We start from the raw sequence: 25378 nt of genomic DNA, 5'->3' as shown, positions 1-25378 counted from the left end.
TAAGTAAAGTATTGACACTAATAAGAAAAGACACTACTTGATGATTACTGATAGCCGTTTTGTGAATATTAAACATCACCCCTTGTATTTACATAAAAATTTATGCCAGGTCTTTATCATTCAAAAAAAACAGGCAAAATTCCTCAGAGTGTAAAACCTCAAATATCCAACAAACAGAAATACTAAACTTCTTAAGTTCTCAAACTTGAAGCATCAATTCAAAAAATATATATTTAATGCCTACTGTGCCGTGCCTTGTTCCAAATGCTAAGATACAGTTTAAAAATCAGGGTTGGAGATGTAGATCAATGAAGTGCACTTGCTCAGCATGCTAGAGCACCTGTGTCCAGTCCCCATCATCACACACATATACATAACAGATACAAAAACCAGAAAAATTTTTATCCTTATAGAGTTTCCATCTAGGAAAGTAGGGTGAGGAAAAGGGGCAGATTCCCCATCCCCATAGTACTCATCACCTTCCAGTACATTACACTAGGAGTTGCCATCTAAAAAGCATCTTCTAACTAGTATTTTGGAATCAGAATAATCTACACTATAACAAATATATGAGAAATAAGGTTTGGAAGTCCAGCCATAAGGTATTGCAAGATATACAGTCATATTTATTTAGTTCATTTTTTCATTCTGCAAATTAGAATTTTATTTTACATAATTTTCAATAATGTTGAAATAAGAGTAAAAGTTAATCATAAAATAAATCAACAAAATTATAATTAACCAAAGTGTTCCAGTCCATTTAATCAAGGTTTTAAAAGAATGCTTTTTTAATCCAACATAATAAACTATCATGAGAAAAAAATGCTGAAAAATGATTTTAAAAGTTAAGTGTAGATCCAAGGCTTACCATGAACCTGTGAGTGAGATGTAAGGGTGTAGAGCCTGACTGGAATGGCTTTTGCCGGGGAGTTGGAATGAGTCCATCATAAAATGGCCTTTGGGCTGTTACAAGTGGTAGATTATGAATACTGCCTGTCTGATCATCTTCCTCTTCCTCTTTGAGAAGACCAGTTTTAAGCATTGTAACATCTGCAATACAAAGAATATAATGAAAAGAATCATAAAAAAAAATACCAACAACCGTGGAAAAGAAAAGCATTATGGAATCTAATAATCTTTCCATTCATATTTAGTGAGACTGACATGTTTGCCTCTTTCATCTATTAAAGAGATGTAGTGATGATGCAGAAACACTAGTGGATAAAACTGCTGGTGCCTTAGTGTAAATCAAGACAGTGGCACCAAAATATGCTAGTAGTCACTGCACTGTTTTTTTTTTTTTTGTTTTTTTTGTTTTTTTTGCCGTGCTGGGGATTGAACCCAGGGCCTTGTGCTTGCGAGGCAAGCATTCTACCAACTGAGCTATATCCCCAGCCCCACTGCACTGTTAACCACCATTCACAGTAATAAACACTAATTTTATTAAATATTGATCCTTGCATAGTTTTTAAAAAAAGATTCTGGCACAAAAATGGTTAATGTGCATAAAAGAAGTATGATGGTTGCCTTAAAGTATTTTGGCAACTATTTTAGGTTGTAAGCCCAGCTAAATGATAAACGTCAGCTAACATATGGTTATACAGACGTGGATATGTGGCAAACACTTTCTTGGAAAGAATGAAGTGAGACTGTATTTAGGAAGAGTAACTGACAGAATTTGTTGCCAGTGATAAAAACTGAGCTTTCAAACAAAAAATCAGAATACTGGAAAACTTGTATTTGCTACTATGAGCTTGACAACTTTCTAATATTTAAAAACTTCTAATGAAGACTGGGGATATAGGTCACTGGTAGAATGCTTGCCTTGCATGCATGAGGTCCTGTATTCAGTCCCCAGTAGTGCAAAAACAAACAAAAACTTCTGATGAGACTGATTATGATACTAACAAATTTATTTATTTATTTATTCATTCATTCATTCATTCATTTATTTATTTATTGGTACTGGGGACTGAAGCCAGAGGCACTCAACCACTACACTATATCCTCAGCTCTAAATTTTTTTTGTATTTAATTTAGAGACCAGGTCTCACTGAATTGCTTAGTGCCTCACTGTTGCTGAGGCTGGTTTTGAACTCTCAATCCTCCTGCCTCAGACTCCTCAGCCACTGGGATTACAGGTGTATGCAACTGTGCGTGATGAATAACAACTGGCACGTGTGGGGCCCAACAACTTCATGAGGCCCTGTCTCTAAATAAAATATAAAAAAGGTCTGAGGATGTCACTCAGTGGGAAAGCATCCCTGGGTTCAACCCTGGTACAAAAAAAAAAAAAAAAAAAAAAAAAAAAAAAAAATTTAAATTTTCTCTTCATAAGTTTATTAATGCTATCTTAAATATTTATAATTCAATATTCAATATGGTAAATAACAACAGACATAACTCCATAAACAAATGTTCTTTAGAGGTCGTCAAGATTTTTTTAGAATATAAAGTGCTCCTGAGACCAAAACATATTAAGACTGCTGTTCTATAAATATTACATGATTTAAATGCAGGAAAATTCACCACTGTACATTGGCATTTTTACGAGCTATGTTCAAATGTGTTATTTTACTATGTAAGTTGTTGCAACAGGCACTTTATTTGAAGGTTTTAATTACAATCTCAATTTAAAAGATTAACAGTATTCAGTTTAGCTACTTTTTGAATTAGCTTAGTAGTTTGCATCTTTCACAAAGGTTATTCATCTAAGTTGTAGTATTTATGAGCACAAAGTTTCATACTATCTTCAAAAACTTATTTGGTTGCATTTTGTACTTTTTTTTCATTTTAATTTTCATTTTTAATGAGTTTTCTTTTGCATTTTATACTTTTAACACACCTCAATTTGAACGAGGTATATTTTGCAACTGGGGATATAGTTCAGTAGCAGAACACTTGCCTAGCATGCATAAGGCTCTCAGATCAATCTGCAGCAACATACACACACATACACAAAACCTAGCTATATTTTAAGTGTTCAAGAGCTACATGTGGCTAGTGTCTACCATAGTGGACAGTGTAAGACTATAGACTCTACAATAACTATCTCTCGTTCATTTCTTATATTAGTAATTTGAATCTTCTCTTTCTTGATCAGTCAGGATACACAGTTTTCAATTTTATTTACCTTTCTTTAAAAATATTTTTTTGTTTTTGGTGGACACAACCTTTCTTTTATTTTATGTGGTGCTGAGGATCGAACCCAGGGCCCCACATGTGCCAGGCAAGCGCTCTACCACTGAGCCACAACCCCAGCCCCCTGTTTACCTTTTTAAAGAACTAGGTTTGGTTTCAGTATCTTTATGGTTTTTCTATTCTCAATTTCACTGAATTCTGCTCATTATTTCCTCCCTTCCTCTTTGGGGTTTAATTTCTTTTTCTAGTTCACTAAAGCAGAGGCTTAGATCACTGACTTAAAACTTTTTTTTTTAACATAGGGATTCAATGTCATACATTCTACAAATGAATGACTTCATCAGCTTTAATAAAAAACTGAAAAATTAAATAAGGTAGATTATCACATGCACAAAGTCAAACTCATACCAACTGAATTTTCATCATCTTCTAAGATGTGACTTCGTTGTCTAGCATGACTTGAAGCCAGCATGAGGTCATCATCGTCATCATCATTCATAGTCCCTTTTGAAAAAGAGGGGATCTCAACTGCATTGTCATTTAGAAAATCACCAGCATTGCTTGTATTATCACCATCAAAAAGATCATTGTAATCCTCTTCCACTCTGCTAGATACCTGGAATAAATTAAATATAAATTACAATGCATTAGTGAATTATTTGGGGAAAATTACTCAAAAGCCAATCATTTTATCCAGTGCTGGGGATTGAACCCAGAGCCTCATTCACACTAGGCAAATGCTCTACCACTGAACTATATCCCCAGACCCCAAAGGCAATCTTCCAATGTGTCCTTATAAACTCTGCTAACTAAGCAAATGTCTAAAATAAGAATAATTAGTAAATATATTTATGAGGATTACAGTTATATAAGACAGCCCTTATTTTAAATGCCTCGCAGTCTGGGCAAAGGGCAGGATTACTGTACATACCAAAATATAAGGGAAAAGTTTATTACTCAAAAGACATTCTCCAAAATAGAAGTCACTTCACATTAACAGGGTAAAGTCACTATAAAGTCTATCACAGTATAAGACATTTTCTCATTAAATTTTATTTTGAGCAAAATACTACTTAGGTAAAATATATGTGCTTTAAACAATCTCAACTAAAGAAAAACAAAGGAGGCAAAGATAGTCAATATATTTAACCATTATTTCCTAGAATTACGAATATACCATTGCAGGGGTTGGATGCCACTGTAAACAAGTTTTTATATCATTTTACAAAATAAAATAGTAAGCAGATTCATGGCAGAGGTACAACATACTCCTACAGGATGAAAGAAACTGCACAAATGTTGGACCAATACTTATAGTTTGGTACTACAAAATTCTAATAAGAACACCATTAAAATGAACTACATCACAAACATTTTATTCTTTTTTTTTTTTTTTTTTTGGTGCTGGGGATCGAACCCAGGGCCTTGTGCTTACAAGGCAAGCACTCTACCGACTGAGCTATCTCCCCAGCCCCCATCACAAACATTTTAAATGGAAGTAAATGTGATTATTTTTGCTAAACTATGCTTAAAGAAAAAAAAGAAAGAAAACAGGGCTAGGGAAATAGTTCATTTGGTAAAGTGCATGCTTTGCATGTACAAGGCCCTGGACCACAAAAAAAAAAAAAAAAGAACAAAGTGCTTGTAAATGTATACAAGCATATAATTTGATGAATAATTAGTAACTAAATGCTGTATTTATTTAACCATTCCAGCTACAGTTCTAAGAGTTAATGTACTGAAGTTGGCCAAAAACTTTTTTTTTTAATTTTCTTATTGGAAAATGGGGATTTGGCCTTATAGTTGTGGTGAAGTCTATAAACTTATTAACAGGTGTTATGACAGAAATATGAACTGTGAAGAGTAAAAGCAAAAAGGAGAGAGTGGTCAATTCTAGATAGAAAGATTTAAACATTTTATAAGAGGTGACCTTGGAACTAAATTTTTTTTTCTTAATCTACTTTTTAATCAATATTATACACGCATATGTACTAGTCAATTTTATAGTTTATTTTAAACATTTAAAGAAATCTGCATAGCCCCCAATTTGTCTGCAAATATTTCCAGCTCTTTTAGTTGTTTCTGGGATATTTTCCCTCATATTTATAAATAATATCCTAGTGTTACTTTTAAATTTTTAATCAGATCTGTTTAATAGACCCTATTAACTTATTTCTATGGAAGATGAAGATTTGGTGGCCTTTTACAACCACCAGGAACATTACATACACTATTCTTCTACCTCAATTCTCCTAATACAGTTAGGTTCTCATTTTGGTGCAATCAATACACAGTATGTAGGTTATTAAAATCATGCAAGTGAAGAGAAAGAAGACTAGTAGGATGGGGAAGGGAATCAGAGAGAGGGAAGACAGGAAAGAAAGGGGAAGTGCTGGGGATTAAAATGAAGAAAACTAGATTACATTCATTTATGACTATGTAAAAATGAACCTATTATGTATAACTACAATGTGCTAATAAATTTTTAAAAATCATAAGTGCTATTCATGGCTGAATAATAACAGCCAGTTACAAAGTGTACTAGACACTCTTCTAACTATACATGTTCACTTAATCCTCACAATCATCCTAACTGGTAGGCACTATTCCTATCTTCCTTCTAGAGATATAGTATATTAGGATCACTTTTCCTTTCTTTTACAACTTTTTGTTTTCCCTGGAATTAAGAATCTCTTGTCTGGGATTGGGGTTGTGGCTCAGTGGTAGAGTGCTCACCTAGCATGCATGAGGCCCTGGGTTCAATCCTCAGCACCACATAAATATAAAAAAAGGTATTGTGTCCACCTACATCCAAAAAAGAAATTAAAAAAAAGAAGAAGAAGAATCTCCTTGTCTCTTTAGGTCCTTTTTCTTGGACAGATTTCCAAAGATGATTCCTCCAGTATGCTGCCTGAAGAGCATAAGACTGACTGACAATGTTCTAGGAGTCAAGTACAAGTGAGCAGGGAATTTTGGCATTCAAGTACCTACATTTTGATTTAAGCCTATGTTTTCAGTACAATATTCCCTATTCCTCCCATCATTCAGTGCTGCTCAACTGTACTCAGTATCTCTGAACCAAGGACCATCTTTGTGTTACTTTTTCCACAGAATAAACACAATTCCAACATGCTGCCAGAATATATGTGCAGAGGGCAGTTACCCAGTTGTGCACACTGATGTGGAGGCTGAAAGTATCTTTTTGCTTATTAAATTTACCCTATTGTTGTCAGTCCCACTTTTAGAAGTACCTACTGCTACCAAGAAATGAATATGGGGATTCAGTCAGGCACTCTCAGTTTCCACCCACTGAGGTCTTAGAATCCAATTTTTTGAGAAGTTAAAGTTAATTTTCAATCATCCTTCTGTCTTCCAGTTTCTGAAATTCTGTGCAACTGTCTTTTGTAATCTCATGTGATTATTCACTTTAAAAGCATTCTTCATCACACAGGTCAAGAACTTTGTATGTTCTGGCTATACCAAACACGCACCCACCTTGTAGGTCAAGACATTACTCAGCATGGGCCAAGAGTGACCAGATTCTTTAAAAAAAAAAAAAGCAGTCAGGGGTACAAGATATATTTCAGCAACCATCTGCCAAGAAGTGGAAAACTACCTAAGGTTCAACTACATATTTCAACTGTGGTCACAAGGAGAAGTTTTAGCATCTGGTCCTTGAGTTTCTTTTACCTATTTACATGGTCCCTGTATCTAGCCTCTTGGGCTTCCTGTCGTACCTGTGTTATTGGGTTGGTAGCTCAGTCTTAAAGGTGCTCTGTGAAGTTTGGACTCATACTAAGAAATCCACAGAAGAGCACTATCCATGTAAGATTAGAAGTTTCCTACTTAAGACTGTTTCAGACACATTTTAGGTTTTCTCTGCTATGGCTTCTTATATTTACTTGGGACTATTCCCAGTTTCTTTTTCTAGTCCTTTAGCTTGGGTCAGAAATGTGGCCATGTAAGTGCAAAATGCATTACTTGCACCTTGGGGTTAAGAGTAGTATACCAGCTGGGCATGGTGGCATGTGCCTATAATCCCAGCAGCTGGTGAGGCTGAGGCAGGATGATTGAAGAGTTCAAAGACAGCCTCAGCAACAGTGAGGCACTAAGCAACTCAATGAGACCCTGTCTCTAAATCAAATACAAAATAGGGCTGGGGATATGGCTCAATGGTTGAGTGTCCCTGAGTTCAATCCTCAGTACCCTCCTACCTGCCAAGAAAGAGTAGTATACAAGGAAATCTAAGCTAACAATTTTATATAATTTGAAATTAAATTATTTTTTATTGCCAAATTCAAATTTTTATAGTCCTATATAATTTCTAATTACATTTGACATAAAAATGACAAGACAAGTTTGCTTATTTTTTTAATGTTTTGTATTTCTGGTTGGAGTTAACTTTTCTAAGTGAAAATACTTTTTGATCCATTTATGAATGTGTGTCAAGAAATATAAGAATCACACATCAGAATTTTTAGCACAATACTAGATAATAAAACATGAAAGCTGAAAAAATTTTTCTTTAGTGTAGTTTTTTTTCTTTTTTTTTGTGGTGCTAGGGTTCAAACCCAGGGCCTTGTGCTTGCAAAGCAAGCACTCTACTGACTGAGCTATCTCCCGAGCTTTAGTGTAGTTTTAATGAGGGCTTCAGGAGAAGCAGAAGTAAACGGATGCATTTAGTCTGCAACTTTAACTGGAAGTCTAAATTAAGACTTGAAATATGAAAAGGTATACTTGTCAGATGGGATGAATAGTGAATAAAGGCAAGGAAGTATAAAAACTTATTTAAAGTACGGTAGCAAAGCTATATGACTAAGCAGAAGAGGTGTTCAGGGAATGTAAAAGCTAAAAATAATTCAGAGCAGAAAAAGTTTACAAGCCAAAATAAGAGCTGTTACTGCTATTACCTCTAAGTTTTAGCTATAAAACATTTACCTAACAATCCTCAGAATACCAGGATACTAAAATAGTATTTAACAAAGGAAATTCCGTGGAATGACAAAAGGGGAAAATTTCCAACACATTTGGAAAACATTAGGTTACACAAGTTGAAACGGTTACACAAGTTTAATTATTATTACACAATAATAATTGTTATTATTACTGTGCATCTAAGTTAGTAACATAAATGGTACTTTCACAATAAAGTAAGGTAATTTGTGGTGTCTTCCAATCCACACAAACACAGCAACACTTCGAAGAAACTGTTCTACCATATTACTTATTACCTTCCTGCTTGACATCTTTCCACTGGCATCACATACATTTTCCAGGAGCCCAAGGTTTCCCTCTGCATCAGTATAAGATATTCGACCACAAGTAGGATGCCAGGCCAGGCCACAGATTGCATAACCTTTCTCATGTTTCACCCTAAAAATGAATAAAGTGGGCTCTTAAAAGACTGTCAAGAAAAACATAAACTATATAGTTCTTTAGATAATTTTAGTTAGAAAAGGTGAAATGACAATCTAAAAGCTAGCTATCTTCATTCTGATTAATAATTTGAACTTTAAAATGTTTCAAAATAAAACAAAACACTAAAAGAAATGAATGAAGAACAGAAGATGTACTGAATCATACCTTTCCATGCAGTCTTTGGTTTCCACATTCCAAACTAAAATTAAACCATTAATACTACCTGCAGCTAAGTACTGCCCACAGGGAGACCAGGTTACTATACTGAGGGTCTATAAAGAAAAAGAGTTAATAAATAACAATTGTATATAATTTGAAACTAAATTATTACTTTATTATCAAATTTAAATTTTTATATTCCTATCCAATATTGTCTCTAATTTGACATAGGAATGATAAGACCAAGTTTGCTTATTTTTAAACTTTCTTTTTCAATAATATTCAACTATTGCTAACAGGTATTACTTTGTTTTCCATGAGAAAATTATACTGTGACAATTTTAAAAGTGAAATCTAAGTTATTATATTCAAAAAAAGACAATACAAATCATCCTCTTAGCATTCACCATCAAGAGAACCAGTAAGTAAAGTGACCTTATAATCCATTGTTGACCTATTGGAGGGGGATATGTTTCCTAAATTGCAAAATATTTGTATGCATGCATGTGTGTGCATAAGAGATTGTAAGAAGTGATACAGATTAATAACCTTTCTTGTTCTAAAATTTCAGACTATGATCACAAGTCTCAATGAAACTCAGTTAACAATAAAAGCCAATTAATGATAATTCAAGAATAACCTGTTCTAAATCTATGGTAGTGTTAAATTTAACTTCTTATAAATTAAAAGATTTTCTCATCAAATCTCACAGAGGATAAAGGATAGGACCAATATGTACCAATATCCAGTTATTGGTTAAATGAAGAAAAGTTGAGGGATAGAAGGTAGCCATAGACACAGCAGTCTGTAGCTGTTCTTCACTTTCAATATTTAACTGCTGCTGTATTTAGTGATGTACACATTAAAAACACCCTGTAGCCAACTGAATGTCACTTACAAAACCTACCTGAGAGATGAAACTATCTGAAAGATCAAATTGATTACTCCAAGTGTCTCTTCTATATAATTTTACAGATTTTTCCACAGGAACTGCCAATAACTATTAAGAAAGATAATTTAAACAAAAGTTTATATTAAATTCGATTTGAAGAGAAAAAAGTCATATAATTCATCCAGACAAATTTATAAAGTGTAAGAGCAAATCTGTTCAATCCCTAGTACCAGGGGTAAAATCAATGTAACACAAAGGGTATACGTTGAAAGTCTGTCTCCTATCCCTAAATTCTATTTCTATACCTCAATGGCAAATAAGCACAGACTACACAAGAATGCATGTGTACATATATTTAAGTATATGTACAAATATTTAAAAGTATACACACACACTCCCACTCTTTTTAGTTAGTAAACAGTAGCATCATATATATACCTACTATTCTACAGTTTGATGTATTTTATTTAATGTATCTTAAGGATTATTGCATAGGAGGACATAAAGATATACCTCATTCTAACAATTAGAATCTAACTTTCATAACTACCAGTTTATCTTACCAATTCCTGTACATGAACATTTAGAATATTTCCAACCTTATATTACTAATAACAATGGTGCAATATTTCTGTTACATATGCTCTTTAGAGCATATTATGAACATGCTTATAATATACCTACAAGTAGCACTGTTAAGTCATCTATTCTGATAAAAACTACTAAACCTTCTTCCACACTGTATCTAATCAATTTTTTCATCTCTGACCATCTCTGATAAATAAAAAATAATTTAATCCATTGTTTTAATTAGTATTTCTGGTAGTATGAAAGGTTGCATATATTTTTATCTTTAAAAGCTATCTGTATGGGGCTAGGAGTATAGCTCAGTGGTACAATGCTTGCCTAGACTACCTGAGGTCCTGGGTTCAATCCTCCCCACCCATCTTTACTACACTCTAAATTCTCACATATACTTTTTTTTTTTTTTCATATATACTTTTGTCTACTTCTGTTTAATAGATATGTTTACTCATGAGTAAATAGTAAACTTCTAATTCTCATAGCTTAATATGTTCTAATATTTGATTGGTTTAGATGGTTTACATCACTTTTCAATGATTTAGTTTCCACATGGACTTGAAAATCAGCTGTTCTGTCCTGCCAAACATCTGACTGATATTTTATACTTGAGTGCTATCAAAACTATGTATTAATTTAGGGAGGAACTAACATCTTTATGTATACTGAAACTTCCCTCCTAAGAATAGGATTTGTTTTCTATTTATCCAATTCTGCTTTAACTCCTCTTAGAAACATGTTGAAGTTTTCTTTATGTACATCTTTCACATTTCATGGTATTTTTACCCCAGCAACTTTATCATTTTTGGTTTAACAGTAAAAGAGCTGTTTACTTTCACTAAGTAAACAGTTTTCTAAGAAGCTACTGTTTGTACGAAAGACAGTTATTGATCTTTATATTAATTCTGCTTCCAGTTACCTTACTGAATTTTCTTTCTTCTCCCTCTTCCTTTTTTTCTCACCAGGGCTGAGGACTGAACTCAGGGCTCCTTGAACACACCAGGCAAGTGCTCTACCACTGAACAGTCCCTGACCCCTGAATCTCATTATTTGAAAACGTTTGCACCCTCAGTAGATTTTTCTGGGAATTTCCTCATACACAAGCATCTCATTTTCAAATAACAAAGACTGTCTTTCTTTCTTGCAAACTTCTCCTAACATTCTGTGGTTTGTGTCAGTTAGTACCTTAAAACATTGAATACAAGCAATGAGAGAGGACCTAACAAAACTATTTCTATAGTTGCTCCATAAAACAAGAATGTAAAGAAAAATAGACAATGAATTTAGGAAAACATATACTTCAAAAACAATCTCTAAAAAGTTTAAATGTTTTGTAAAGTATTACAATATTTTTTGGTATAGGGCTCTAAAATTTATAACCTAAATGAAACAGTTGAAATTTAAAGTTATTGTTACATTGAAAGTTGACAAGGATCAAAAGAAATAATTTTGAAAAATAAGAGTAATTTACCTTCCCACTTCTTGGCTGCCAAGCAAGTCTGCAGATGGATTTTGCATTTATCATATCGTTGCATTTTTGTAGCAATGGCCAACTAATAGCACATGTCTGATTTTTGAAAAAGAAAATTTATTTCCCTTTATGAAAATTCCCCCAAAATATACACAGAACTGAGTACAATTAATAAGTGGTTTCTTCAAATTGATATGTATTTAAAAAAAAAAAGCAACTTAATGAACTTTAATTCAATTACAATGCCTCATTAACCCATATTGTTTAAAGTTTCTTGGAGGTATAAAGAATATAAATTTTAAATAGGAGTATTTTCTATGTCTAATAAACAACATACTCAATGAATAAACACACACAAACTCTCAATATGTTAAAATCATAATGTGTCTACAAAAACAAATAAAATTTGAAACGTCTACCGTAAAATATTAAGGTGTCAAAGTCAGACCTACATAGTTCAAGAATGAGGGGAAGAATCTGTGGCTACTAAGGCAGAGCTGTTGGGGATATTTTTCCCATTCATCATTTGTTATTTCTAGGAATGTCAAGTCTGCTCTGATTATTTCAGGAAAACTTAACTGTTCCTTCTGCCAATTTGGAAAGCATTTTTTCATAAGGCCTTTAAAACCTTTATCAGGCTAAGTTGGAACAAGTTGTATATGTGACTCTTCAAATCAAGCATAGTCTATGCATCATTTATTTTTGTTTCCCCAACATCTAATACAAGGCCTAACACATGGTAGTTATCTATAAATATATGAAGATTGAATCACCTTTTGATTTATAGTTTTAAAGTGAAATATAAACTAATTCCCCTTGTGATTGAGAACAAAAGCAAAAAATTTTTAACATATAAATTTATTTTGCAATAATTAGTCTAAAATTTTTAAAAAATTTTTACTAGTTGTCAATGGATCTTTTATTTAATTTACTTATATGTGGTGCTGAGTATTGAACCCAGGGCCTCACACATGCCAGGCAAACGCTCTACCATTGAGCCACAACTCCAGTCCTATTCTGAAATATGATCACAAAAACAATACTTACAGCTATTTAAAGAAACAACTACAGCTGGCTGTGGTGGTGCACACCTCTAATCCAGCTACGTGAGAGGCTGAGGCAAGACCACAAGTTTGAGGCCTCAGCAACTTAGTGAGACCCTGTCTCAAAATAAAAAGTAAAAAGGGCTGGGGCTATAGCTCAGTGGTACAGCACCCCTGGATTCAATCCCCAGCATTGCGGGGATGGGAATGGGACAAATAATAAGGAAAAATAACTACTAATTTGGCCCAACAATACAATATGTAATACCCACATGATAGAAATGGGCAAAAAGTTTTAAATTCAAATTGACAGGTTTACCTGATCTGAAATTTGCCAAACTCTGACAGATCCATCACAACTAGCCGATGCCTGCAAGGATAAACAATGGATTTCTCTATAGTTATAGCCATAACACTACATGAAAACTGGTTCAATTGATTTACTCAAAAATGACTTTTTTGCCAACCAGGAGACATTTTTAAACATATTCAATAAAACCACAAAAGAAGAGAAAAATAATTACCAGGAAGACACCCTTAGGGTCATAAGAAAGACTTAAAACAGGGGCATCATGTCCTCGAAATGTCTTCTGTTGGCTGCTATCCATCACATCCACAATTTTGATGAGAAAATCACTATACACAATAGAATAATGCACATGAACAAAAGCCAATACAAACCCTCTCCTAAAAGCTATGACTCAAATATTTCAAAATCACAAGAGTGAATGCTATGATTTCTATATTGCAACTTGTAAAATTTGACAGCCAAACATAATTTACTTTTTATTTTTGTTCCACAAAGATGCTAAAAACACAAGTCAAGATTTCCCATTTTGTTAAAATACAAACACTTCCTAAATGGCTTCTTTAGTTACATTATATGTAAGTTTTCATTATTTGCTAATTACAGCCACATGTATTTTAGGAAGTACTATACCTTTACTAAATCTCGCAATTTCACCAATTACATTTTTTCCCCATGACAAGTAAGCCTCAAAAAAGAGAATCTACAAAACTCCTGGTTGCACAGTTCAAGTTATACCCAAAATAGCTTTTAAATTTTGTTTCAAATTATCTCCTTTCTCCAGTCTTTTGCACCATTTACTGAATAGGTCTTCTGCAAAACAGTAGACTTCACTTCACAAAATAGTACAAGTTTGTCTTCAAAAACCTCCACTAAGTAGAAGATTTGCATATAAAAGTAAAATAACAATAAAAACAATAAGCTAACAGAGTCCTGGAAATATTAGCCAAAAACAAATAAATGAGGCTCTTCTTCTAACATTATTTCCTTTCTCTTATGTCAAAGAGTCTTACCTTGATCCAGCAGCAATTTTAGTACCATCCTCATTAAACACCACATGATTTGCATTTGTAGTGAAACGAGTCAATATACCATCTGGAACTCCTTCAGGAAATGTGTGAACTTGAACTGTATTATTAGAAACTGCAGTGACCAATTTTCCATTCTAAAAGAAAAAAAAAGGTAAGAAACACTGGCATAACAAATTCAAATCAACTGGGAGTGTCTCCATAGATAAAAAGTCTGTGAAAGATAAAGAATTTAATAATTATAGTTCCCATCAAGGGAAAAATTACCAATGCTTAACTTTCCTGAAATGTATGTTAGTAGTTCCTTTATTCTGTAAGAAAACACTTCAATAGTATTTTAAATTTTTTTTATTTGTTCTAATTAGTTATACATAACAGTAGAATGCACTTTGATGCACCATTATAGAAATGGAGTATAATTTCTCATTCTGCTGGTTGTATATGATGTAGAATCCCACCGGTTGTATAGTTATATATATACATAGAGTAATAATGTCTGATTCATTCTCCTAACCTTCCTACACCCCTCTCCCCTCCCCTCCCTTCACTCCAAATGACATAAAAATGAAGGAGACTCAAGAGAGCTTTTCAGAGAAGACACAATTTCAATGAGGAAAGAGGCCACCAGAAGACACAGCCACAATGGCCAGTGTAGAGCTGCCCTATGTTTCCACAATGAAATGATTGTGTCTTTTTGGAGTGGGATAAAATCTAAATGCTGAATCCATGGCAGAGATTAGAATGATGTGTCCACAAGTCAGAGAACACTGAGGACTGTTACAATCTTCCCAGCACAGATGACAGGCATGGAATGGATACTCCCTTTGAGCCTGGGAAGAACCAAACCTACTGAGATGACACCTGGATTTCAGTCATTTTGCCTCCTGAACTATTGGACAATAATGTCCTAGTGTTTTAAGACAGCAAGTTTGTGGAATTTGTTACAACAGCACTACAACGATACAAAAGCTCTTACTTTTTTCTTTCTTACAGTTTTTTTCATACACAAAAGCAATACATGCTTACTATGGAAGAAAAAAATATGAAAGTTACATGAGGAGAGAATGAGTTTCCCTACTCTTTTTTTTTTTTTTTTTTTTTTTATTGTAAACAAATGGGATACATGTTGCCTCTCTGTTTGTACATGGCGCAAAGGCATACCATTTGGAGTTTCCCTACTCTTTTAAAGTAATCACCACTAACATTCTGGTGTTGTCTTTTTAGTATTTATCTGTACCTATGCAAATACAAGAATGATAATAATATATACATTTATATACAGAGATGTAATTTTAGCAAATATAACACTACACTATAGTGTTCTGCAACTTTTCAGTTGAGGGTACAAGAAACTATATTTTTTCTTTTTTCTTTTTTTTAGTGTTTGTACTGTATTCCATTGTATGGCTTTATCAAATTTATTAACTAACTTCTTGATTGATGGAAGTATCAGTTTTTTCTAACTTTTGCTATTTTGAAATTTGCTATTTCAAAAACAGCAAGTGTTTTTACTAATCCTTGTCCACATAAACTAGAAAGTGTGTATTTTCCTAGAAAACTAGTCAGAACAGACTATGCATATTCTAATTTTGATACATAGTATCAATTTCTTTTCTTAAGAAGTATCTTATTGCTGGAATGGTGGTTCATGCTTGTAATCCTAGTACCTAGGGAAGTTAAGGCAGGAGGATTGCAAATTCAAAGCCAGGCTTAGCAACCTACCCAGACTCTGAGTAACTTGGTTAGGCCCTGTCTCAAAATACAAAATAAACCTGTAATCCCAGTAGCTTCAGAGGCTGAGGAAGGAGGATTGTGAGTTCAAAGCCAGAGTCAGCAACTCAGCAAGACCCTGTCTCTATCCCCAGCATTAAACAAACTAGCTGGGGATGAGGCTAACTGGTTAAGCATCCTTGAGTTCAATCTCCAGTAACAAAAACAAAAAGTCTTTTTTAGCCAGTCCTGATGGTACATGCCTGTAATCCCAGTGACTCAGGATGCTGAGGCAGCATTATCCCAAATTCAATGCCAGACTTTCAGCAACTTAATGGAACCCTGTTTGGGGACAGAAAGAGGGTATGGGAAGGACAAGCTCAGGGGTAAAGCATCTGGGTTCTATCACCTTTAAAGGACTGCAAAAAAAATTAAAAACAATTAAAGTTTCTTATTTATACTTCCGGAAGCTAAATATATTCATACTTCTCTAAGCCATCACTATTACTGGGGATTTTTATCCTTACCAATTCTTTTTTTTGCACCAGGAATTAACCCAGAGGGACTTAATCACTAAGCCACATCCCCAGTCCTTTTTTGTTTAAGCTTTTTTATTTTGAGACAGGTCTCACTGAGTTGCTTAGGGCTTCACTAAGTTTCTGAGGCTGGCTTTGAACTTGTGATATTGCTGCCCCAGTCTCCCAAACTGCTGATATTACAGGCAAGTACCACCATGCCCACTTCCTTGCCAATCTTACAGGAAAAAAACAAACAAACAAAAAAAACTGTGTAATTTGCACTTCTTTGCTTATTAGTGAGAGTTCATATTTAATGTACATTGGTTATGTTTTTTCTTTTGTATATGTATTTTCTACTATATATGACCTATTAAAAAGAATATATAAAATACATAAAGACCATCTCCTCTACTTTTTTTTTAATGTTTTTTTAGTTATAGATGGACACAATACTTTTGTTTTATTTATAGCTACAGCCACAGCCCCATTCTCTACTTTAATAAGACTGAGTTTGGAAAAAATATGAGTCCTATGGAAAGATATTTTTCTTTTAAGCAAACACAAAACGTCCAAATTCAAATTCATCACAATAAAAATCTTAGTCACTTTTAGATTCCTAATTTCCCAAAGTTCTTCTGAAAACATGTCTTAATTCTTTTAGTAATCTATATCACGTTCTCTTGTCTCCCACAAACATTGGAAACACATGAAATATGTGCATGTATACAAAGTTAGTGAAACACTACTGTTTTCTTGAATAACTCCTTAAGTTATCTGAGTTAGTGAGTATCTGAATCCATTTTGTACTGCTATAACATTATCAGAGACTGGGTAATTTATAATGAACAGAAATTTAATGGCTCATAATTCTGGAAACTGAGAAGTCCAAGATCAAGAGATTCACTTCTAGTCAAATTATAGTCATATTGTGTGCATGTATGAGAACGTAACAACTCCTATCATTATGTATGACTATAATGCACCAATATGAAATATGGAGGAACAAAAAGTGATTCCCATCCAGTGAGGGCCTACTTGATGTGTAATCCCACGACAGAAGAGCAAAGGGAGAGCAAGTAAGAGAATCCAACCTGCCCTTTTATAAGAACTCTGTTCTGCAACAACCAACTCACTCCGCAGTAAAGGCATTAAACAATTCCTGAGGTCCTTGTGGCCTAATCATCTTCATTAGACTCCACCACCCACTACTGTTGTGCTGGGGAGTAAGTGTGCAACACAATCTTTTTGAGGGACAAGCAAATCACAGCAGTAAGCTAAAAATACCATTAAGGTATTTTATTCTCAGATAATAAAAGGGAACACTTCAACCTTTCTTAAAAGCATAATTTTCTTGCAAATATTTTAATTTGTTCAACATTAATACCCATTAATTACCTTCAATAAACCATTCCTATTTTACCTTTAAAATTTTGGGGCAACATGTGGCATTATACATTTTTAAACATTACTTCGTAAGAGGAAAAAAACAAAAAGGTTCATCTATATTCAAAATTGCTATAAAAAAGGTTTTCACTCATGCAGAAACTATTATATGCCAGTATCATTCAGATCAGTTGATGGAATTGTTTACTACCTTCAAAGCACATGAATATGCCTTTTCTCCAACATTAATAGACTTAGGATCGTCATCATCCAAGTCTTCCCAAATTCTCACATCGCCATCACTTCCACAAGTCACAATACAACTGTGAAGGAAACACATAGTAAAAAGTCACCCAGTTTCAGGCATATATGAATGCTACCTTTGTATGTAATTTAAATGAAATCAAGATATTAGCGAATATGTTTTCTCATTTTATACAAACCTTAATAATAAAGACTGATAACTTCCCATTCTATAAAATGAAGGTGAGTTTAATATTCTCCAGAGTTTTTCCTTGGCATAAATTATTCCTTTTGCAATAATGTAAAAAAGATGAGTGTGTAATCTTTGCAACAACAGGGACCATCTTTATTTTGCTCACCATTGTATCCCCAGCCCATCAGTCTATGACACAAAGAAACTTTAATAAATATTTGCTGAATAAATAAATGGATTAATACATGAGTTTGGTTACTCAAAGGTGATTATTCCACTGGCTACCTGTATGTGTTACTTTTTGGGTTTTTTGTTTGTTTTTGCAGTGCTGGGGATGGAATTCAGGTTTTCTGCACACGCTAGGCAAGCACTATACTGCTGAAGTACACCCCTGTCTCCTAAGTCATTTTAAACCTCTAATCTTCCCAGTGCTTTTATTCATCCAATATATGTCCTATCTGGGCACATACAAAAAGTAGACAAAATTAAAATATATATAATCTTGATTAAAAATAAAATTAACATATGGCAAAAAAGAAGCCACATAAAGAACTTTGAATATTCAGAAGGTAAGATTAATTCCTACATGAAATCAGACAGGTTCATAAGAAAAATGGTGTTTAGGAGTATAATACTCCCATGATTTAGGCAAGTAATGAATTTTTTGTGTTCTTCTTCCTGGAGGGACAGAGACAGAGCAAGAGAGAGAAGTGGTCATTATACTGGGAAGTCAAAAGGACAAGTAGACTGGGCATGGTGGCACATGACTGTAATCCTGGCAGCTCAGGAGGCTGAAGCAAGAGGATCGTTGAGTTCAAAGCCAGCCTCAGCAACTTGGTGAGGCTCCAAGCAATTTAGTGAGAACCTGTCTAAATAAAATATAAAAAGGGCCCAGACGTGGCTCAGTGGTTAAGCATCCCTGTGTTCAATCCAGTACCAAATAATAATAATAATAATAATTAAAAAGGAGGATGAGTAGAAGTAGGATTAGGTATGCTGAAAGTGACGACAAGGGCAGCTCCAAACACATGAAATAAAGTTAATAAAGCACAAGGAGTACATCTGAAGTAGACAATCCAAGAGATGAGAAGGAAAATGAAGACGGGGTCATCCTATTTAAGGAAAAGCTTAATATGAGATTAAGGATCTTGAACTACCTCTGCAGGAATGAGGAGGGTCACCAGTGTCAGTTTGCCCAGGATACTCCTGGTTTATACATTTAGTTGGCTTGGTATTGTCCTGGTTTTTTCACTTTGACGTATATTAATATTAGTTGCATCAGAATTGACTGGGGTGGGTTTATAAGACCTCTTCTTTGTACATCTAGCTTCTGCCATGGTCTTTTTCAAGTGTAACACACATACAATGAACAGAGTTCTCATTTTAACACGTTTAATCTCAAAAAATGACTAGTAATAATTTGTCTCCTTTTTCCCAACTCTTTCTTGATTCAATGTAAACTAACAAATCCCTTCAAGGACAACATGTTTTTTTTTTGGGCAGTATTGGGGACTGAACCCAGGGCTTTGCACATGTTGGGCAAGTGCTCTACCACTGAGCTATGTCCCTAGCTCTTGAAAGACAACATGTGAGGCATTCCATATAAAAAAATAAAAAGAAATTTAAAAGAAATCAAAATAAATTCAGACATAAACCCCTAGGAACTCTTTCAGTCTCGGGGTGACGGGAGAAGTATTTCATGTATTTCAATAGACTACTTGGTCTATAAGTAGGTGCAGCAAGGAAATGTAAAAAGTTGCAGGAACTAGGTGGTCCAGGAGGAAATTATAGTGAAATATAGTGGAGTTAATGAGAAATACAGGCAGGAATAGAGATAAGCAGTTCTGTGAAGAGCTTTTAGAATAATCTGAACATTCTTCCTACAGTGATTTTGTCACTTAGTACAATGAATAACCAACTACATATTCATAGTTTGACTATGCTTTTCCAGCTTTTCAAAACGAAACCCCATAACGCTTTCAGTAACAATGAGCTTAAAAGATACACCAAGTACATGTTTAATCAACAAAGGTAAATATTGGCTGAACATAGTGGCATATGCCTATAGTCTCAGCTATTCAGGAGGCTGAGGTAGGAAGATCCCTTGAGCCCAAAGTTAAAGGACAATAGAGCAACATAAATAGAGCAAAACCATGTCTCATTATTAAAAAAAAAAAAAAAAATTAAACACTAAACTGCTTTTCAGAAAAAAATGATAATGAATATACAAATTGAACAAAATGTACTTGACATTTATATGATAATGCCAATCACAGGAAAATCAGAAAACAAATTTCTGAAGCTGTTCCGTGCAACAGTTCTACTTGAAAAGTCAAAAGTCATCTTAAGAAGACTGCTTGAAGCTGGGTACAGTGGTATACACCTGTAATCCTGGTTACTCAGGAGGCTAAGGCAGGAGAATTCCAAGTTCAAGGACAGCTTAGGCAATTTGGTGAGATTTTGCCTCAAAATAAAAATTAAAAGGGCTGAGGATGTAACTAGAGAACATCTGGGTTCAGTTCCCAGTACACCAAACACATACCCACAGACCTCCTGAAAACTGCTTCTACAGTTGCAGAAGGTCAAGCATCTTGTCAAGCATGACTCTTCATAAGAACTCAATACTGTTCAAGAGAACTTTATAAAGTGATGGAAATAGTCTATATATGGTGCTGAGCAATTGGGAGGTGGCTAACTCAATGAATTTTTTTCTTTTTTAAACTGGGAATTGAACCCTGGGGTGCTTTTACCACTGAGCTACATCTCTAATGCTTTTTTGTTTTGTTTTGCTTTTTGTTTTTGAGACAGGGTCTCCCTAAGTTTCTCAGAGTCTTGTTAAGTTGCTGAGGAATTAACTATAAGGAGTCAATAATTCCAGGCAATGGCCTCTTCAACTTCACAGAACAATCTGACTACTCCTCTCTAACCCTTCCACTATGCTTCATGAGATTCATGGTCAGGCATAAGCAAATCTCTATATCATCCTTTTTTTTTTTTTATTATTTCTCTGGTCACCACTCTCTCAAGTGGAGCTGATTTCTTTTCTATACCTCTCCGGCACTGGAGGTGAATATTCCTTTTTTAAAAAATATTCTTAGTTGTAGACGGACACAACAACCTTTATTTTATTTATTTATTTTTATGTGGTGCTGAGGATCGAACCCAGTGTCTCACATGTGCTAGGCAAGTGCTCTACCACTGAGCCACAATCCCAACCCCATGAACATTTCTTACACTTCATTTTTAGTTTTATTCTATGGCCACACTCCACTTTCTCTTAAAAAAGAAAACAAAAAAAAGTTTGCAATTCTGCCATCTACATATTCCTGAAGAGAAATTCCTCATGTTTAATAAAGAGTTTAGCCCTTGGCTTATTGTTATTCTTTCCCCAACACCATTCCTATCATAATTCTTGGCATTTTTAATAACCATGTCAATGAAACCTTATGATATGCCTCTCCCTTAATGATCTTGTCCTTCACCTCAGTCTCCCATGGTAATAACCTAGATTTTGTCTCTACTAATACTGCAATAGCTTCATAATCTCAACTTCGACCATCCTAATCACTCGTCTTTTTATCTTAAACCATGAGCATTCTAACTTCAACTTTTTTTTTATTCTATTAGGATCTATGATCCACTGACAGTATCTTTTCACTGTGTCTCACTCCTTTCAAATTCTCAAGTCCCTCCAAATCTGGCTTAGATTTCATAGTCTGTCATTAACATCAGTCCTCTCTCTGCATCAACCCCATATTCCATGGCTTTCTATCATTTTTTCATACTTAACTTGGCAAAACTCCAACTCCGGTTAAATCCACCTCTCTTCCTGTTATTAAGTTTGCATTCACAGAGCTACATATAGTTGGAGAAATATATACAACCAGGTTATCGAGTCTCCTTTAAATTCATTACTACCTGAGGTAGACTATTAATGGCACCCCTGAATCCAGCTATATCACGCTAGTCCATCAGACTTTCCCTCTCTTCTAACCATCCATATCACAAATAACTCCTCTTCTTTCAAACTCTTCACCCAGTCTCAACTAATGACTTATCTTCCAATTCCACCAGAGAACAGAAGCAATCTACTCTAAGTGTCCACATCACGGGGTTTCTTCCAGGTGCACCTTCCCTCCTCTCTGGCCAACCTCTCCCTCTTATAAAATAGATTCTAATCTTTCTCACCTAGTCAAGAACATCACTTCAGTCATTCCTCCTTCTACCAAAACATAAACTTCTCACTTTCTATTGGATCATATCCATTCATATATACGCTGTATTCTCTCTTGCTTTAAAACAAACAAACAAACAAACAAACAAAAAAACAAACTTTCCTGACTACAACTATCTTCATTTGCTGAGAATGTCATCTTCACTAACTCTAGTTCCTCCCCTTCATTTTATGTTGTTTTTGTTTTGTTTAGAGACAGGGTCTATGTCTATGTTACTTCCCTAGGCTGACCTGGAACTCCTGGGCTCAAGTGATCGTCCTGCCTCAGTCTCTCAAGTAGGTGGGACTACAGGCAAGGCCACTGCTCCTGGCTCCCTTCCATTCTCTTAAATCCACTCCAATAAGGTTTTCAATCTTACCACTCCATAAACTTGCTCAAGATCATCAATGGCCCCACAATGCTAAATCTAAGGGTAGATTCTCTAATCTTCAATTTGACTTACCAGGAGCACTAGATAGAGTTTATTTCCTTCTCCTTAAACCACACACTTCATTTGGCTTTCAAATAACCTTCTCTTCTCGTGGTTCTCTATTTTTCTAGATTCCCCTGGTTTGTCTCCTTAGTTAAATCCTTTTCTAACTTGATCTCTAATTGATTTTATTTTATTTTATTTTTTGTGGTACCAGGGATTGAACTTAGGGGCACTCAACCAGTGAGTCATATCCCCATCCTGTTTTGCAATTTATTTAGAGACAGGGTTTCACTGAGTTGCTTAGTACCTTGCTGTTGCTGAGGCTGGCTTTGAATTTGTAATGCTCCTGTCTCAGCCTCCCAAGCCTTTGGTGTGTGCCACAGTGCCCGGCCTTGATCTCTAAATATTTTGGAGTGATCCAGTACTTAACCCTTGAACCTCCTTCCTCAACTACATTCACTCCCTCTCTTGGTGATTTCATCCAAGTTAACAGCATTAAATACTATCTATATACTGACAACTACCAAGTGAATTCCCAGCCAGGACTTAAATCGTGAACTCAGGGAGGCAAGAGCTAAAGATATATATATTTCTATCTCTACTTCATATTATTCTATGAGCTTGAGACCAGTTTATCAAACTGTTTACATCTCTAGTTGAATATCTCAAAGACACACTACACTAACCACGTATAACTGCAAACATAATTTCCACCTTGTGTTCTCCCTCTGAAATATACTCCTCTTCAGTTGTCAAGTAGTTCCAGTAACTACAAAAGGCAGTATCATTTCCTCAACAGTAACGTGTAATTCTTAACTCCTCTCTCTCCATCCTTAATATCTGAACCATCCTGTTGACTTCACATTTCAAATATTTCCTGAATAACTTCTTTTCTCCACACCATGTCCACTTTAGTCCAAGTTTCCATCATGTTCAACTTAAATTAATATAAACAGCTAAGTCTCTACACGCTCCATGAATCTTCTCAAAAACAAGAGACTGCTCACAACTCCTCTCTGCTTCAAATCTTGAATACCTTTCCACTGGTAGATGTATTAGGATTCCTTAATAAAATCAAAACAAGAAGAAAACAAGGATAAAAACAAGATTCCTTTATAAAGACAAAAGACTTTACATAGGATGCTCCCTGCCTACCTTCACATATTAATCTCTCATCAATCTCTACCTCCCTGGGCATTTTAGCATCACTAGCTTTCTTTCAGTTCTTAAGCGTGCCAAGTCCCTTGCTTCACTGGGGCCTCTTTGAACAGTGTTCCCTCTGCTTATAATGTCAACATCACTGCCACCCTCATCCCTATTTCCTAAAGTATATTCATTTTCAGATTTCATCTCAACAAACATTTCCTCAAAAGTCTTTCCTGCCTCCTCAAACTAGATCAGTTTCTCACTGCACATACATAGTGTTTCTAAATGTATTTCTATGTTTATTTCTGAGATTAATTTAAGCTCAATGCCCATATAAACAGAAAGACCTTCTGATCAATAAAGGGAAAGATCGTGCCTTGTTTGCAGTTGTATCTCTAGTGCCCTGCAGAGCAAACATACAAATATTTTTTCAATGAATCAATCAAGATAGAAGTGGAAGAAGCCACATGATTGGACAGTACAGCACAGGAATGGGATTCAGAAAAACAAAAGGAGACCAGACTATCCCTAGGATATTATCACCCCTTAGGAATCAAAAAGAGGAAAATCAGCTTTAAAAAATAATAATAAGCCAGTGGCGCTTGCCGGCAATCCCAGTGACTGGCAAGGCTGAGGCAGGAGGATCGCAAATTCAAAGCCAGCCTCAGCAACTTGGCGAGAACCTGTCTCAAAATAAAATATGAAAAGGATTGGGGATGTGGCTCAGTGGTAAAGCCCCTGGGTCCAATCGCCAGGATAAACAAATAAATCAGAAAGCTTAAAAAAAAAAAAAAAAAAAAAAAAAAAGTAAAAAGGGATAGCATCACTAAAGACAATGGAAGATGTCATACCAAAAAGAAGAACGGACTACTGAATTTGGCAAGCTGGCAACATCAAGTGATCTGACAAAATTAATGTGAGATGCTGAGAAAATGAAAATATGGGCGGGAAAATAGGGGCTCGCATCTTTCTAACTCCTTTGGAAACAAGATTTTAACTTTTCTCTAATTCTTTTTCTCAAAGAAGCTTACCTCCCAGACTCATCAAAACAGACGTCCGTGTGTCCTTCTGTATGTCCATATCTCATCGGCTTCTGTATAGCAGGCATCTTCCTCTACCCGAAAATGTCTTATAAAAGATGTCTATTTTCAAGGAGAGGATCAGCGGGGAGGTGGGAGAAGAGAGAGGTTAGTTTCCTCCTGGACACGCCCTCTGCAGTTCCGATTCCCCAACCCGAGCGACGCCAGCGGGAACAGCAGAGGATCTGTCATACAACAAACCGGCAAGGGGACACGCTTTTTTCGCGGGCGCGGGCGAGATGAGCGAGGACTCACTGGGGCGATCGAGCCTCCGAGCCTGAACCAAAGAGAGGAGCAAGTGCCCGCGCATAACCGCTTCCCGCGCTCAGGCGCGCTCAGCACGCTGCGCCTGCGCAGCCCGCCCACGCCCAGCGCAGGTCTCGACCCAGGTCGCTGGATGGTGGCGTCAGCTGCGCGC

The 25378-nt window shown here is 35.2% G+C and overlaps 1 protein-coding gene across 1 annotated transcript in view; it reads right to left on the bottom strand.

Annotated features, from left to right (window-relative positions):
* Window positions 1-25235, bottom strand: part of WDHD1 (WD repeat and HMG-box DNA binding protein 1) — a 66432-nt gene extending 41197 nt beyond the window's left edge. The window contains exons 1-11 of the mRNA XM_079121646.1: window positions 24913-25235; window positions 17864-17975; window positions 14027-14178; window positions 13231-13342; window positions 13026-13076; window positions 11664-11759; window positions 9626-9718; window positions 8725-8831; window positions 8373-8514; window positions 3550-3757; window positions 869-1050 (exon numbers count right to left, since the gene is read on the bottom strand). Coding sequence (XP_078977772.1) covers window positions 869-1050; window positions 3550-3757; window positions 8373-8514; window positions 8725-8831; window positions 9626-9718; window positions 11664-11759; window positions 13026-13076; window positions 13231-13342; window positions 14027-14178; window positions 17864-17975; window positions 24913-24989 — 1332 coding nt within the window. The 5' untranslated portion in view covers window positions 24990-25235. The remainder of the gene's footprint in view (window positions 1-868; window positions 1051-3549; window positions 3758-8372; window positions 8515-8724; window positions 8832-9625; window positions 9719-11663; window positions 11760-13025; window positions 13077-13230; window positions 13343-14026; window positions 14179-17863; window positions 17976-24912) is intronic.
* Between the last annotated feature and the right edge of the window lie 143 nt (window positions 25236-25378).

This window comes from Sciurus vulgaris (genome assembly GCF_902686455.1).
Source record: "Sciurus vulgaris genome assembly, chromosome: 2".
NCBI lineage: Eukaryota > Metazoa > Chordata > Mammalia > Rodentia > Sciuridae > Sciurus > Sciurus vulgaris.
The sequence above is the reverse complement of the archived record's forward strand: the minus strand, read 5'-3'. Positions and strand labels throughout refer to the sequence as shown.